Genomic DNA, 12,557 nt, shown 5'->3' on the forward strand with positions numbered 1-12,557 from the left:
TGTTTTTAAGCAACAAGAAGCTGAGGACACCCCAAAACTACTTTATAATGAATTTAGCTGTGAGTGACTTCCTGATGTCGGCTTCTCAGGCACCCATGTGCTTTGTCAACAGCCTGCACAGAAAATGGATACTTGGAGATATAGGTACTTTTCATCACTAATTCATACCTCACCAGCTCTATGCTGTCTTCAGCCCTGTTTTTCCCATAACAGTCTTTGCTTGTGCTGTGGAGATGACAGCACAAATCTCAAGTTACAAGCCCAGTTCTTGACATCATCAGTCAGCATGATGTCACATGTTTTGTATTATAGGCTTGATTCTTTTATCTTACATATTTTGGAAAGGAAGGAGTCAACATCACCATGTAATTATATTACCCTTTAGCTTGTAAGGGAGAAAGTAGGTAGAAAAGTTTTAATAAGTTGTAAATAGTTTTTTTGTATTAGTTTAAGGTGTAGTTACTCCTTTTATTTAGAAATGTATGTTGATATCCATTAGCATGCTTCTAGGAATCTCATATTTAATTAAAAGATATAAATAATGATACTCAGTTGAGGACTCTGCAAATTTAGGCTCCTTTCATGCCAACTGCAAGAAAGAAAAGGTGATGAATGCTCAAATTATAGCTGAAATGTGAGTATAGCAAGAACCTCAGAAGGCTTGATACTCTGATTGATGTTGCTCAACACATCACTGGGTGAAAACTTACACAAGTAGTGGTTGTATAACAGTGGAGCAAGCCTAGAAACCATGTACTTTTTAGCAGCACAGAAGGGACTCCAGAAGGGACTCTGCTTTAGTTCGATTTTAGTCTTGCTCATCCCCTTAGATAAAATCAGTGTAAATTATTGTGCTGACACAAAGCTGACACAACGAAGCAATTGATTTGGATTGAGTGGGATTTCGTCCTTAGTTGCAGGTTACTTATAAAGACTTTAGAAGTCTATTTTAAGGTTGAATTGGGTATTTTGACTGCCCGCCATTCCTAGTGGGCTCTTGTCTATAACCACATGGGGCAATGCAACATTTCAAAAAATGGATGATCTTTTGACACAGGTTTCTGAACTAAATTCTGGACAGTGTAACTCTACAAGTTTCATCTGGTAGTGCAATGCCTGAATGTAGAGGGGTAAAAAAAATCTCTTTCACGTAAAAACTGTTGGTTCTTTTAAAAAGCACTGCCATTAAAAATGGGAGTTGGAGCTCTTTTACAGCTGTTTTAGTCATCAAATTTAAACCATTTCTGTATTTTTAAGCCACGTTAACCAAAGTAATTTTTTGAAACACTCATTGGTCATTGGCAGACAGATGTCTGCTGCAGCCTGTTAAGATCAATATATTGGGCAGCAGTCCAGGAAAGTATAACTTTAATTAGATTGGATTTTCTTTGAGGCAGTTTTCCATTGACAAAAGGTTCCCAGTTGCAGCCTGCAGTGGAGTAGGACTTTTTAAAAACATATATTTGTATTTTATTTATATTTGTGTTTTTCTAATAAACAATAACTATGAAATTGTGAGGCTAAGAAATTCTTCTAATGAGAGAGGAGTCCTGAACCAGGAAAAAAATGGGAGGTTTATTATAATGGGCTCTGAGAGAAAACGTGTGTCTTTTCAAGAAAATACCTGACATTGCCATTTTCTGCTTCAGGCTGTGACTTGTATGCTTTCTGTGGCGCACTCTTCGGAATAACCTCAATGATGACTTTGTTGGCTATTTCTATTGACCGCTACCTTGTGATCACTAAGCCCCTGCAATCCATACAGTGGACTTCAAAGAAACGCACCATACAGGTCATCGCCGTCGTGTGGCTCTACTCGCTAGGATGGAGCCTGGCTCCACTCTTCGGGTGGAGTATGTTGTCTGCTCTCTCTCTCCTCTAGCGTTCCCTGTGTGGTCTGCCTTAGTCTTGCTTGGGATATATAAAAAAAAGAGTTTTCTCACAAGTTCTTGGTTGATGCCTAGCCACCGCCTGATGGTTTGTTGTCGTACCAGACATCGACACCTGCTGCACTGCAGATACCCTCTTCCCCGCTACCCCCAGGCTGTATTCAAGCAGAACAAATTGCAGGTGGAGTATTAGGTGTGCATCTGAGTCTGGCAGTCAGAACCTCCTCTCCATGTGCACACTCACATTCTCAGACCACACATATAACATGGCCAGCATAGCTCTTGAAGGCTATGGATACAGTACAGGCTTTATTTTAAGGGCTTAGTTGTTGGATCAGCAACTGTGCTAACTTTGGGTGTATGTGCGAATAATGTATTCCATGTATTCCACAGGTTCCTATGTGCCTGAAGGCTTGATGATATCCTGTACATGGGACTATGTAACCTACTCCCCTGCAAACAGAAGTTACACCATGATTTTATGTTGCTGTGTGTTTTTTATACCCCTGATAATAATATTCCTTTGCTATTTATCTATGTTCCTGGCCATAAGACGTACTGGCAGGTAAGCAATGTAGCTGAAAGAAGTACATATCTCTTTTCTTGTATTAGAAGATATTCTCAATTTCTTTGACTGCAGAAATATCTTAATCAAAAATTAATCTGAATTGAAATTGGAACTGTAGTGGCAGATCATTAGCAGCTGCAACAGGAGAAATATTTTTTGCCTATTTAAAATCTGGAATGGTTGTATGGATTTTGGAGCAGAAAAAGAAGTCTCTGGTGATTTTAATCTTATTCCAGTGTGGTAACTAATAGTGCATCAGATAATTTGATTGAGTTATTTGTATTTCAGATTTGCACTACAAGAAACTTTCTCCCTGTATATTTTAGCAGTTTTCAGACCCAAGGGATAATAAATAACATGTAGCAATGGAGGCATCATCTGCCTTCGAGCTGTTCTGTAAACGTAACAGTCTTCATATTTTTTGACAGCTTTATTTAAGGCAGGCGTCCCAGAAATCCTTGTACTTCACTCAAGCATCACAACTACATGCACAATATCTGGCTATGCTTGTTAGGACTTTTTTTTCCACAAAAATTTTGGTCTATATTTGAAATGAAAAATCAACAGGGTGTTAGATCTGCAAAGTAACTTCATCCTGTCAGTTATTTTTCTCCTAATGAGCACACGGCTGGTGTTGTGAATCCTTGCTGCTGCTCACAGTGTCAGCAGCTCTGATGGCTTTTCTCTGCATCTATCTGCAGGCACTTGTTGAATCATTTGGCTACATAACGCTAAATTCTGTTTTTCCAAGCACATTTATCTGTATGCCTTAAGTTCTTACCGAACTCTATGTTTTGACCTTGTCTTGTTTTTTACACTTTGTGTACACATATTTGACATCAAGCAAGGGAGCAAAGAATGCATCCTTAAAACAATGGTGTCTTGCACACATGTGAAGCACAGTGGACATAAGATTTTTCTATGCCTTTTGCTAACAAAATACAGGAAACTCATTTTATGAGTTTAGATGATTAGAGGGGTGGAACACCTCTCCTATGAGGAAAGGCTGAGAGAACGGGGTTTGTTCAGTCTGGAAATGAGAAGGCTTAGGGGTGACCTAATCATGGTCTTCCAGTACCTGAAGGGAGTGTACAGGAAAGTTGGACAGGGAATTTTTACAAGAATGTGTAGTGACAGGACAGGGGGGAATGGCTTCAAGCTGAGAGAGAGTAGATTAAGATTAGGTATTAGGAAAAATTCTTCAGTGTGAGGGTAGTGAGGCACTGGAACAGGTTGCCCAGAGAAGCTGTGGCTGCCCCATCCCTGGGAGAGTTTAACTCCAGCCTGGATGGAGCTTTGAGCAAACTGGTGTAATGAAAGGTGTCCCTGCCCACGGCAGGGGGATTGGAACTAGATGATCTTTAAGGTCCATTCCAACCCAAACCATTCCATGATTCTATTCTATGTTCACAGTGCAACAGGAAGAAGTTTGTTACCCTGCTGGCTGGTAATTAATGTCTTCAGCCTGAAATATATCTCCATTTACCAACACTGATATGTAAAAATTGTTATTTTTATGCTAAGCAATATAAAATGGTTAACCACACAAAACTTTTTTAAAATAAAAATGGAGTGTTTCATGTGAGAAGAGAATTTGATTCGATGTTTTTCAGCAAAAATGTTAGGACTGCATGTTGTACTTCCCCCTGAAAATACTCTTCTCCAGTGAATAAATTTGCAGGTAAATAAAAATGTCCTCCTAAGTGTTTGGGACAAGGTCTGCAGAGTTGTCAGGGTATCCCAGCATGTGTTACCTTGTGAACTTGATTTTCTGCAAGCTGTTCTTCCCTTGAAAAGGAAAAGATGTAAGGCTTGATTTTTCCATCCAGCTATGGCTTTGCTTCCTCCACCTCTGAAAACAACAAAGGGCAAGAGGTACTAATTTCTGCACCTTTGCAACCCAAAACCCTCCTTGTATTAGGTAAGGATAGTGCATTCCCGTCCTGTAGTCCCAGGCGTTCTGGCTCAGTCTTACAGGCAAACACACTTGCAACCGTTTTGCTACATTAATTATCTTCTAGAATTTTTAAATATCAGAGTACAAAAGAAGAATTAGAGTAAGGAAATATGAAATCTACTTCATTTTGCATATTGCTGAGAACATATTAGAGATGTTGCACCTAGCTTTTTCACTGTCCTGCTGAAATATCGGTACTTTTTCCCCTCTCACAGAGATGTTCAAAAGCTGGGGTCCTGCAGTCGGAACTCCCACCTCTCTCAGTCTATGAAGAATGAGTGGAAACTGGCAAAAATTGCTTTTGTGGTCATCATTGTGTTTGTCTTGTCCTGGTCTCCATATGCTTGTGTCACCTTGATTGCCTGGGCAGGGTAAGTGAAAAAGTAATCCAAGCAACATAGGTTATTCTGAAACGCAAATATGTTAGTACTGTCACTCACGTGAAGCAGATCTCCATTTTGAAAGGGTCCTAAATAATTAGGGTCCTGACTGACTGTGGGAGCTTAAAATCAAAAGGAAAACACTGTTTTCAAACCACTTCTGGTCCTCTCTTCCTTCTGCAGTGTTTGAAACTGAGTCACTGACACACATTACTGTGCAGCACAGATGTTGCTGCTGAAAGATTTTTAGGTTTGATTCTGTTTTCTTTTTTATCACTGTTCACTTTTTGCAGATGACCACAATGGGCGTTCTTTTGTTGGAGTTTTGGGGGTTTTTTTGCCTACTGTAGAAACAGGGAAGGTGATTCTTTGTGTTCCTAGTCATCCTCAAGTAGATAACTAATTACTTGCGTGTGTTTGATCTTCTCCAAATGAATGAAACCAAGTACATGCTGTCAAATTCAAGCCTTTCATCTGAAAAAAAATGCATTTGAGTGAAATCAACATTTCAGGGGTATTTCTTATAAAAAGAAATAACAGCACAAAAACAGCCAAAAGGAGTAATATGTTCTATTAATATAGTATTAATCCATGGCATAGCTGTGTGTAATGTTTTTGCTTTGTTTTAGTCGAGGCAACACCCTAACACCATATTCCAAATCTGTGCCAGCAGTTATTGCCAAAGCTTCTGCAGTCTACAACCCCATCATATATGCAATAATTCACCCAAGATACAGGTATAGTAAATATATAGGTATGTGTGTGATTGTACATTCAAATGTGTTTCTTTACAAGGAACGAATTACTCTCATTCCTTTAGCCTCACCCCATGCAGTGCCTGTTCCTGCACTGACCATCCCGGGATGGCATCTGGGTAGTCAGACCCATGCCACATGCACCAGGTACATGGCAGCCCGGACTGCACATGGAGCTCCTGATGTGGCCTCAGGAGTGGCCAACAGAGAACAGTCCCTTTCTTATCTCTCACAGCCCTGCTCTATCCTGTGGAGCTGCACAACACCGTGACTGACCGGTTCCGTCATGTCAGGGATAGCCACTAAAGAGTGCTCTCCATAGAGAAGGTGCCGACCAGAGAGGCTCAAAAATCACATCATCATCAATTTAAGAAGATATATATGCATGTGTTTGAGGTTTAATCTTCTGAAGCATTTAAGTTATTCTCTTTATACTGACTTCAGTATTAATTTAAAGAAGTTGCTAATCTTCAGGAGAAGCCTTCTGAGAAGCAAACAGCATTTTCATAGAAGTTCTGTGCATAGTGACAGCTGTAGTAAGCCAGTAATGCAGACAAGAGTTCCCTGCAAATATACAGAAAAGGCTATTTTTTCATTAATACTCTTGCTAGTGTTAGTCAACAAGTATTTGCCTTTAAAAAATAAAGCAAACATTTCTGAAGTATCTCTTCTGAAGGCTTTTTCATATTTGTTTCATTTAGTTATTTTAGGAAAAGGCATTCCACTCTTTCTTGTTTTCAAAAATGTTAACTTCGACTTAAAAAACTTAAGGTTTTACACTAATGGTGTTCAATACGCAAAACGTAATGATCACTTCTCTGAAACACTTTAATCTTTTTTAGGTATGAAATATTTCTGAAACTATGCCTACATAGACAAATTATACTACAATTCTACTTATTACTACAGATATCAATTATTGTATATTTCAAAACAGAATACTGTGCCAACCCAGAACAGCCTCAATAAGCTGCATTCTTAGACAACTTTTCTTGCCTTTTTATTTCCTTCTCAAGCCTCTCACAGCCTGTGAATGGGTTTCTGAGCTGAAAGGTATGAATTCTGCTTTTTATCCAGGTTCTCTGAATGCAGTAAGGTGAGGGATAGAGAGTATAAAGATAACTTGTTCCCAAGGAGTAGATTATTAGAAATGTAACAATGCCTTGTTAAAAAGGATTTCCATAGTGTTGCTCTGATGGGAAACCTACAAGATTAGGTGAATAGAATGGTAATATAATACACCATAAAAGACACTTCTCCAAAAAACAGAAACCTTTGTCTTTAGAGAGTGGAAGAAGGTCCATTAAAATATGTTTTGATAACTTCTCTAGACCATCCAAGTTAGTCTCCAGAGATCAACTCAGCCTTTCCCAACATTTAGGGAGAGTGTGAGGAAGAACCACCTTGTGTTTCAGAAAGGTCAGTGACTCTTCGACCCACCCAGGACCTGGAGTCATGCATAGTGTGGATAGAACAAAAATGATTGTGTTTTAAGTCATGTAGTCCTAAAAGGAGTTACAAATTACTTTGGGAAGAGAATAAGCAGGCATGGTTGCTGCTGAATGGTTCTGAACAAGGACAAACTTACCGTGCACCTCCCAGACACTAAGCAAGCTAGAACTTCTTTTTTTGAAGTCAAATATTATTTAGGAATGTCCTCCCAGCTTCAACTGAGAAGTATGTTCCTGTTACTGGCAAAGTAAGTGATTTCTGTTAAAACTACTAACTTACTTGGTTTCCAAAAATTCAGCAGAAACATGTTTTCTGGGGAGTTATTTTTGCAACTGGGGTTTTTTTGTTTGTTTAACATAAGGAAAGGGATACAACCTCATTGTGTTCTCAGCCCTATTTCCAGCATTAAGTGAGCTTCTAAGTATTTTTTTTCAACTTTACAGCTCACAGTAATGTACTCAGAAGAAGCTGTACCTTACATAGGAAATAGAACTCAAAGTGTGCAATTTCTTCCCGTAGCTGTATGTAATGTTTTTTTGAAACACTGGCAGTGAAAAATACTGCATTATATAAAGGAGAAATACTTGTAACAGAACTGCTGTTCAGCAAATCTCTAGATCTTTTGCAAGTCTTTCAAAGCTTATCTACTACAAAGTGATGCTGTGTCCAAAGTTCTGACAAAACACAGGGATGCCATGGAGGTAAATGTGATAAACGTGTAAATGCCACTAGATGGCAGGGTTAGTCATCGGTATGAGTTTTGTTTCACCCAAGAAGTGGAAAAAACTGGTAAATTCCATTGCCTGAAAACTAGGATTTGAAACTTTCAAATTGAGTTCTTTGTTTTGAATGTCTGATGAATGACAATGTGGTTGTAAGAAGAGTGAAGTTTCTCAGAAGGCTAGTAGAAATATACCCAGAAAGGGTGAAAATACAGTCTCATGTAATTATAGAATGATTTGTGATGGAAGGTACCTTAAAGATCATCTAGTTCCAAACTCACTGCCATGGGCAAGGACACCTTCTTCTAGAACAGGTTCTCAAAGCCCCATCAAACCTGGCCTTGAACACTTCCAGGCTTGGGGCATCCACAGCTTCTCTGGGCAACTTGTTCCAGTCCCTCACAAGCCTCACAGTAAAGAATTTTTTCCTAATATCCAATCTAAACCTATTCTCAGTTTAAAACCATTCCCCGTTGTCCTATCCCTACATGCCCTTGTAAAAAGTCCCTCTTCAGCTTTCCTGTAGGCCCCTTTTAGATACTGGAAGGCTGCTGTAAGGTTTCCCTGGAGCCTTCTCTTCTTCAGGCTGAACACACTGACCACAACTCTTTGAGTGTGACCATCCAGCCGGTTCCCTACCCACTGAATGGTACATCTGTCAAATTCATGTTTCTCCAGTTTAGAGACATTTTTTTTTAAATATCTGCTATCATAACTAACACCCTTTTGCATCCTCCAAAAAACATCTGATTTCTTTTAAGTTTTCAGAGCCTTTCAGTTTAGAATAGAAGAATAGAATAGAAGAATGTTCCTGATGAGTTGCAGAAATTCAATTAGAAATTTTGTATGGCTGTCTGATGCATTATGAACCTGTTATTTTTTTCTGATCACAGAATCACAGAATATGCTGAGTTGGAAGGGACTCACAAGGATCATTGAGTCCAACTCTTATCCCTTCACAGGACCATCCCCAAGAATCACACCATGTGCCTGAGATTATCATCCAAACACTTCTTGAACTCTGTCAGGCTTCATGCTGTGACCACTTCCCTGAGGAGCAGTACCAACCACACTCTGGGTGAAGAAGCTTTTTCTAATATCCAACTTAAATCTTCCCTGACACGGCTTCAAGCCATAACCTTGGGTCCTGTCACTGGTCACCACACAGAAGAGATCAGTGCCCACCCCCTGTGCTTCCTCTCACAAGGAAGTTGTAACTGCAATGAGATCTCCCCTCAGTCTCCTCTCCTCCAGGTTGAACAGACCAAGTGACCTCAGCTAGTCTTCATACTGCTTCCCCTTGAGGCCCTTCACCATCTTCATTGCCCTCCTTTGGACACTCTCTAGGAGCTTAACATCTTTCTTATATTGTGGTGCCCAAAAGTGCACACAATATTCAAGGTGAGGCTGCACCAGTGCAGAGCAGAGCAGGACAATCCCCTCCCTCGACCGGCTGGAAATGCTTTCCCTGATGCCCCCCAGGACATGGTCGGCCCTCCTGGCTGCAAGTAATGCCTTGCCCATAGAGGTTGTGGATGGGGATATCCCTGGAAGTGTTGTGGATGGGGATGGGGATCCCTGGAAGTGTTCAAGGCCAGGCAGGATGGGGCTTTGAGCAGCCTGGTCTAGTGGAAGGTGTCCCTGCCCACAGCAGCAGGGTTGGCACTGGGTGAACTTTAGGGTGCCTTCAAGGTCTCTTCCAACACAAACCATTCTATGACTCCATGACAGTGAACTGCTTCAGTTAGTCTTTTTCCTACCAGCATTGGCTTTTCTAAGACTGTATTAAGAAAAAGGCCAGAGTCCACAAGATTTCAGACACCTTCTTAATAAGTATTTTATTTTTTTTCCCTGCTTTCTGACTTATATTTCTAGACATATCAACAAGAGAAGTGTTTATGGACTTGTTGTGAAGACATTTCATACACTTGAGAGCCATCCAGTCAGGAAAAGAAGTAATATTGGGTCCCTTGGGATAAATCAAGAATACAGTTTCAAAACTGAAAAAGCAACTACAATACACCAATAAGTCAGCTGGTAAAAATAAGCTGGCAGGACCAATTTTGCTTGAACAGTGAATAATGAATATATATATAAAGATTAGTGTTTCTGGATAATTTCCAAATCTTCTAATTATTTACATTATGCCTGGAAAGTAATTTATCTGATCACAGATGAATGTGCCAGTCTGTTCAGGCTAAATGGTTAAGGGGTGGAGCAGCAGATAATTTGCCATTTTATATTGGAACTACTGAACTAAGTTAAATCTAAGTTATTTTCCAAATCTCTCTGTAAAGAGGCATCTAGAACTATCAGAATCTAAAGAATTCAAATATGGCTCAAACCAGTGATGTACAACTAGCAAAGCAAGATGCTTTTTTGCACAGAGAATTGCTGTCACTGCGTCTTAACACCCCAACAAAACAAAGAAGCCTTTTTGTGGGGTTTCCTTACCTTGTGCAAATGGAGGGAAAAAGCACATTATAATGACTGTAACTGAAAATGTAACAATTACCTCTGTGCTAGGACTTGGCTTTTAAGAACTGGTCTGAGACTTTAATTGTTATGTTCTTCCCCATCCACTCACTCCTCCCCAGGATAAAGGAGAAAAACACTTCCCTCCCTGATAGGTAGTAACAAATGTGAGTAAATAAGAAATGTGCTCAGAGTTTTAATTCATTAAATGCTTTTTTGTGGGAAAGAAAGCTTTCACTTCTATAAAAACTTGTGTGTTGACTCTTATGTTCTGCAATTACTCTAACACACAGCTGTCTTTTTTGGGAAGTTTTAGGGTTTTTATTCTTTTTTATTCTTTCAGAGCAAACAGGGAAATTCTGCATCTCCATGTTTCCAACTTGCTCCCAAGTGAAGCACAGTTATACAGAAATGATTGGTTCAAAACTGCTCCACCATAAATAATGAATAATCATAAATAATTTTGATTTTCTCAAGAAGTTTTTTACACTGTATTTTACACTAGGTGACTCTTTTATTTCAGATTATAAAAATATCATTAAATAAGTACATCAGTTTATACGTATTTTGTATTTCATACATAGAATTTAAAACTCCCTTCAAAATTCACACTTCATTGCAGCCAAAAAGTGTTCCTTGGTAGTCCTACCACATATTACTAAAATTGAAACTCTGGTCTCTCAAGACAATGTTCATATGTGTCCTTAAAAATTCATCATCAGACATATGTTTCCTGAACCTCCAGCATTAGGAGATCTCTGCATGAAGACCCACTTAATGAACAGATGGATGTGTTTTACAGTAACTTGAACTTATCAAACAGTTTACAGGCCCAAGTAGCCTATGACACATGAAAAGCTACATCTGTGTCAGAGGGAAGAGATTCAGCTTCTCAGACTTACAGCTTCTCTGGTAGAAGCAGAAGAAACACGTGGGGGGGAAAAAAAGATGCAGCTTCTTTTCAGCACCAGCCTGAGATCTTCAGTATGAAAGGGAACTTATGGGAACTTGGCCTTTTTTCTTATCCTGTAAACACATGCTGTTTCTCAGAGCTTTTTATTTTGTGCACAACATTAACTATCTTTTTTTTATACAGCACCATGTGAGTAGCCTTCTCCCCCAAGCAGCTCAGTGGGGCTCTGCCAGGTCACCAGTAGGCATCTTGGCAGGATCAGGAATGACAGTGCACACAGCTTTCTTCAGTCCTTGTTTCCAGAGTAGACACAGAGCTGCTGTTCACTTACCTCTGAAGGTAGAGAGGGAAGAGATGCAGAGGTCTGGTATACTGAGAGTGGTGATGATGACAAATATTTGGATTTGGTGGCAGTGGATTTCTTTTTTTGATTACAAACTAGTGATCTCATCTTGTGATTCCAGAATCCTGTACTGAAATTTTAACGTTTGATCTTTTATGAGAATAGAAATGATGATTTAAAATTTACTAGTTATTCAACGAACTTGGTAACTATAGAAAGCAAAGATTTTACAATATACGTCTGCTTGACTTGCATCTTAGTGTAAAGTCAATATACCAACCTCCTCCATCTATCTCTAGTCCCCTGCATCAGTTCTTTCCCATATGCCCTGGTGCTGCCTCACTTCTTGACTTGTTCATTTAGTTTTGTGCCAGTATTAGCTTCATCTGTTGGGCTGAAATAAAGGATTGGGAGGTGTTGGAGAGGTGTTACACCAAATGAAGGATTCTGGCTAGCATCACCCTGCCAGCTGGCATTGCGCAGAGGAGGCTTTTGGGCTCTTCTGCACCGTACAGGGCCAACGCTGGGGCCATGAGAAGTAAACTCACACAAACATGGCTGAGATTATTATTTAATGAATAAGAAAAGATTTGGGGTCTAGATCATGGTTTTCATCTGTGTTTGTATTTTCCTATTTTCAATAGGAGTTTACAGTAGCTGTTGTGATACAAATAAATAACAATATCTGATTCTTCTGGTCTTCTCCCCCTTCCCTTTTTTCTACTCATTCTGTGCTTTTGCACAGTGAAGATCTTTGTACCAGCTACTCTGAAAGTTTTCTGGGTTAACCTTTTAAATAAATCAAAAGCAATCATGCTCTTCAAGGTATTTTCAATTCTTACTACTTATCCATGCAGCTCTTCCATATGTGTTTTGATACAATGACTAGAAGCACTTGTTATTTTCTTTTCAGCCTTTTGAGTAGTTTCCACACATACTATGATGTTTATGTGTAATCTGTAAGACCCCGTGAATCAAAACAGGAGCCATATTTAGGTGGTGGAAAGAGATGGTACTTTTACCACATGAATTTCAAAGCCATGTCAACAATGTGACGGTTGTTTTTTTTATTCTCACCTTTTCCCTCAGAAAAACCATCCACA

General features: G+C 39.4%; 1 protein-coding gene across 1 annotated transcript in view; it reads left to right on the forward strand.

Annotated features, from left to right (window-relative positions):
- The window catches only part of LOC108500876 (melanopsin-like), a 39,548-nt gene that overhangs the window by 17,966 nt on the left and 9,025 nt on the right, over nt 1–12,557 (forward strand). Inside the window, 6 exon segments of the mRNA XM_017822221.1 lie at nt 11–144; nt 1,650–1,853; nt 2,283–2,454; nt 4,630–4,785; nt 5,424–5,531; nt 12,544–12,556. Of these exon segments, the coding sequence (XP_017677710.1) occupies nt 11–144; nt 1,650–1,853; nt 2,283–2,454; nt 4,630–4,785; nt 5,424–5,531; nt 12,544–12,556 (787 nt within the window).

Source organism: Lepidothrix coronata, unplaced genomic scaffold (genome assembly GCF_001604755.1).
Source record: "Lepidothrix coronata isolate B3197 unplaced genomic scaffold, Lepidothrix_coronata-1.0 Scaffold96, whole genome shotgun sequence".
NCBI classification, from domain to species: Eukaryota; Metazoa; Chordata; class Aves; order Passeriformes; family Pipridae; genus Lepidothrix; species Lepidothrix coronata.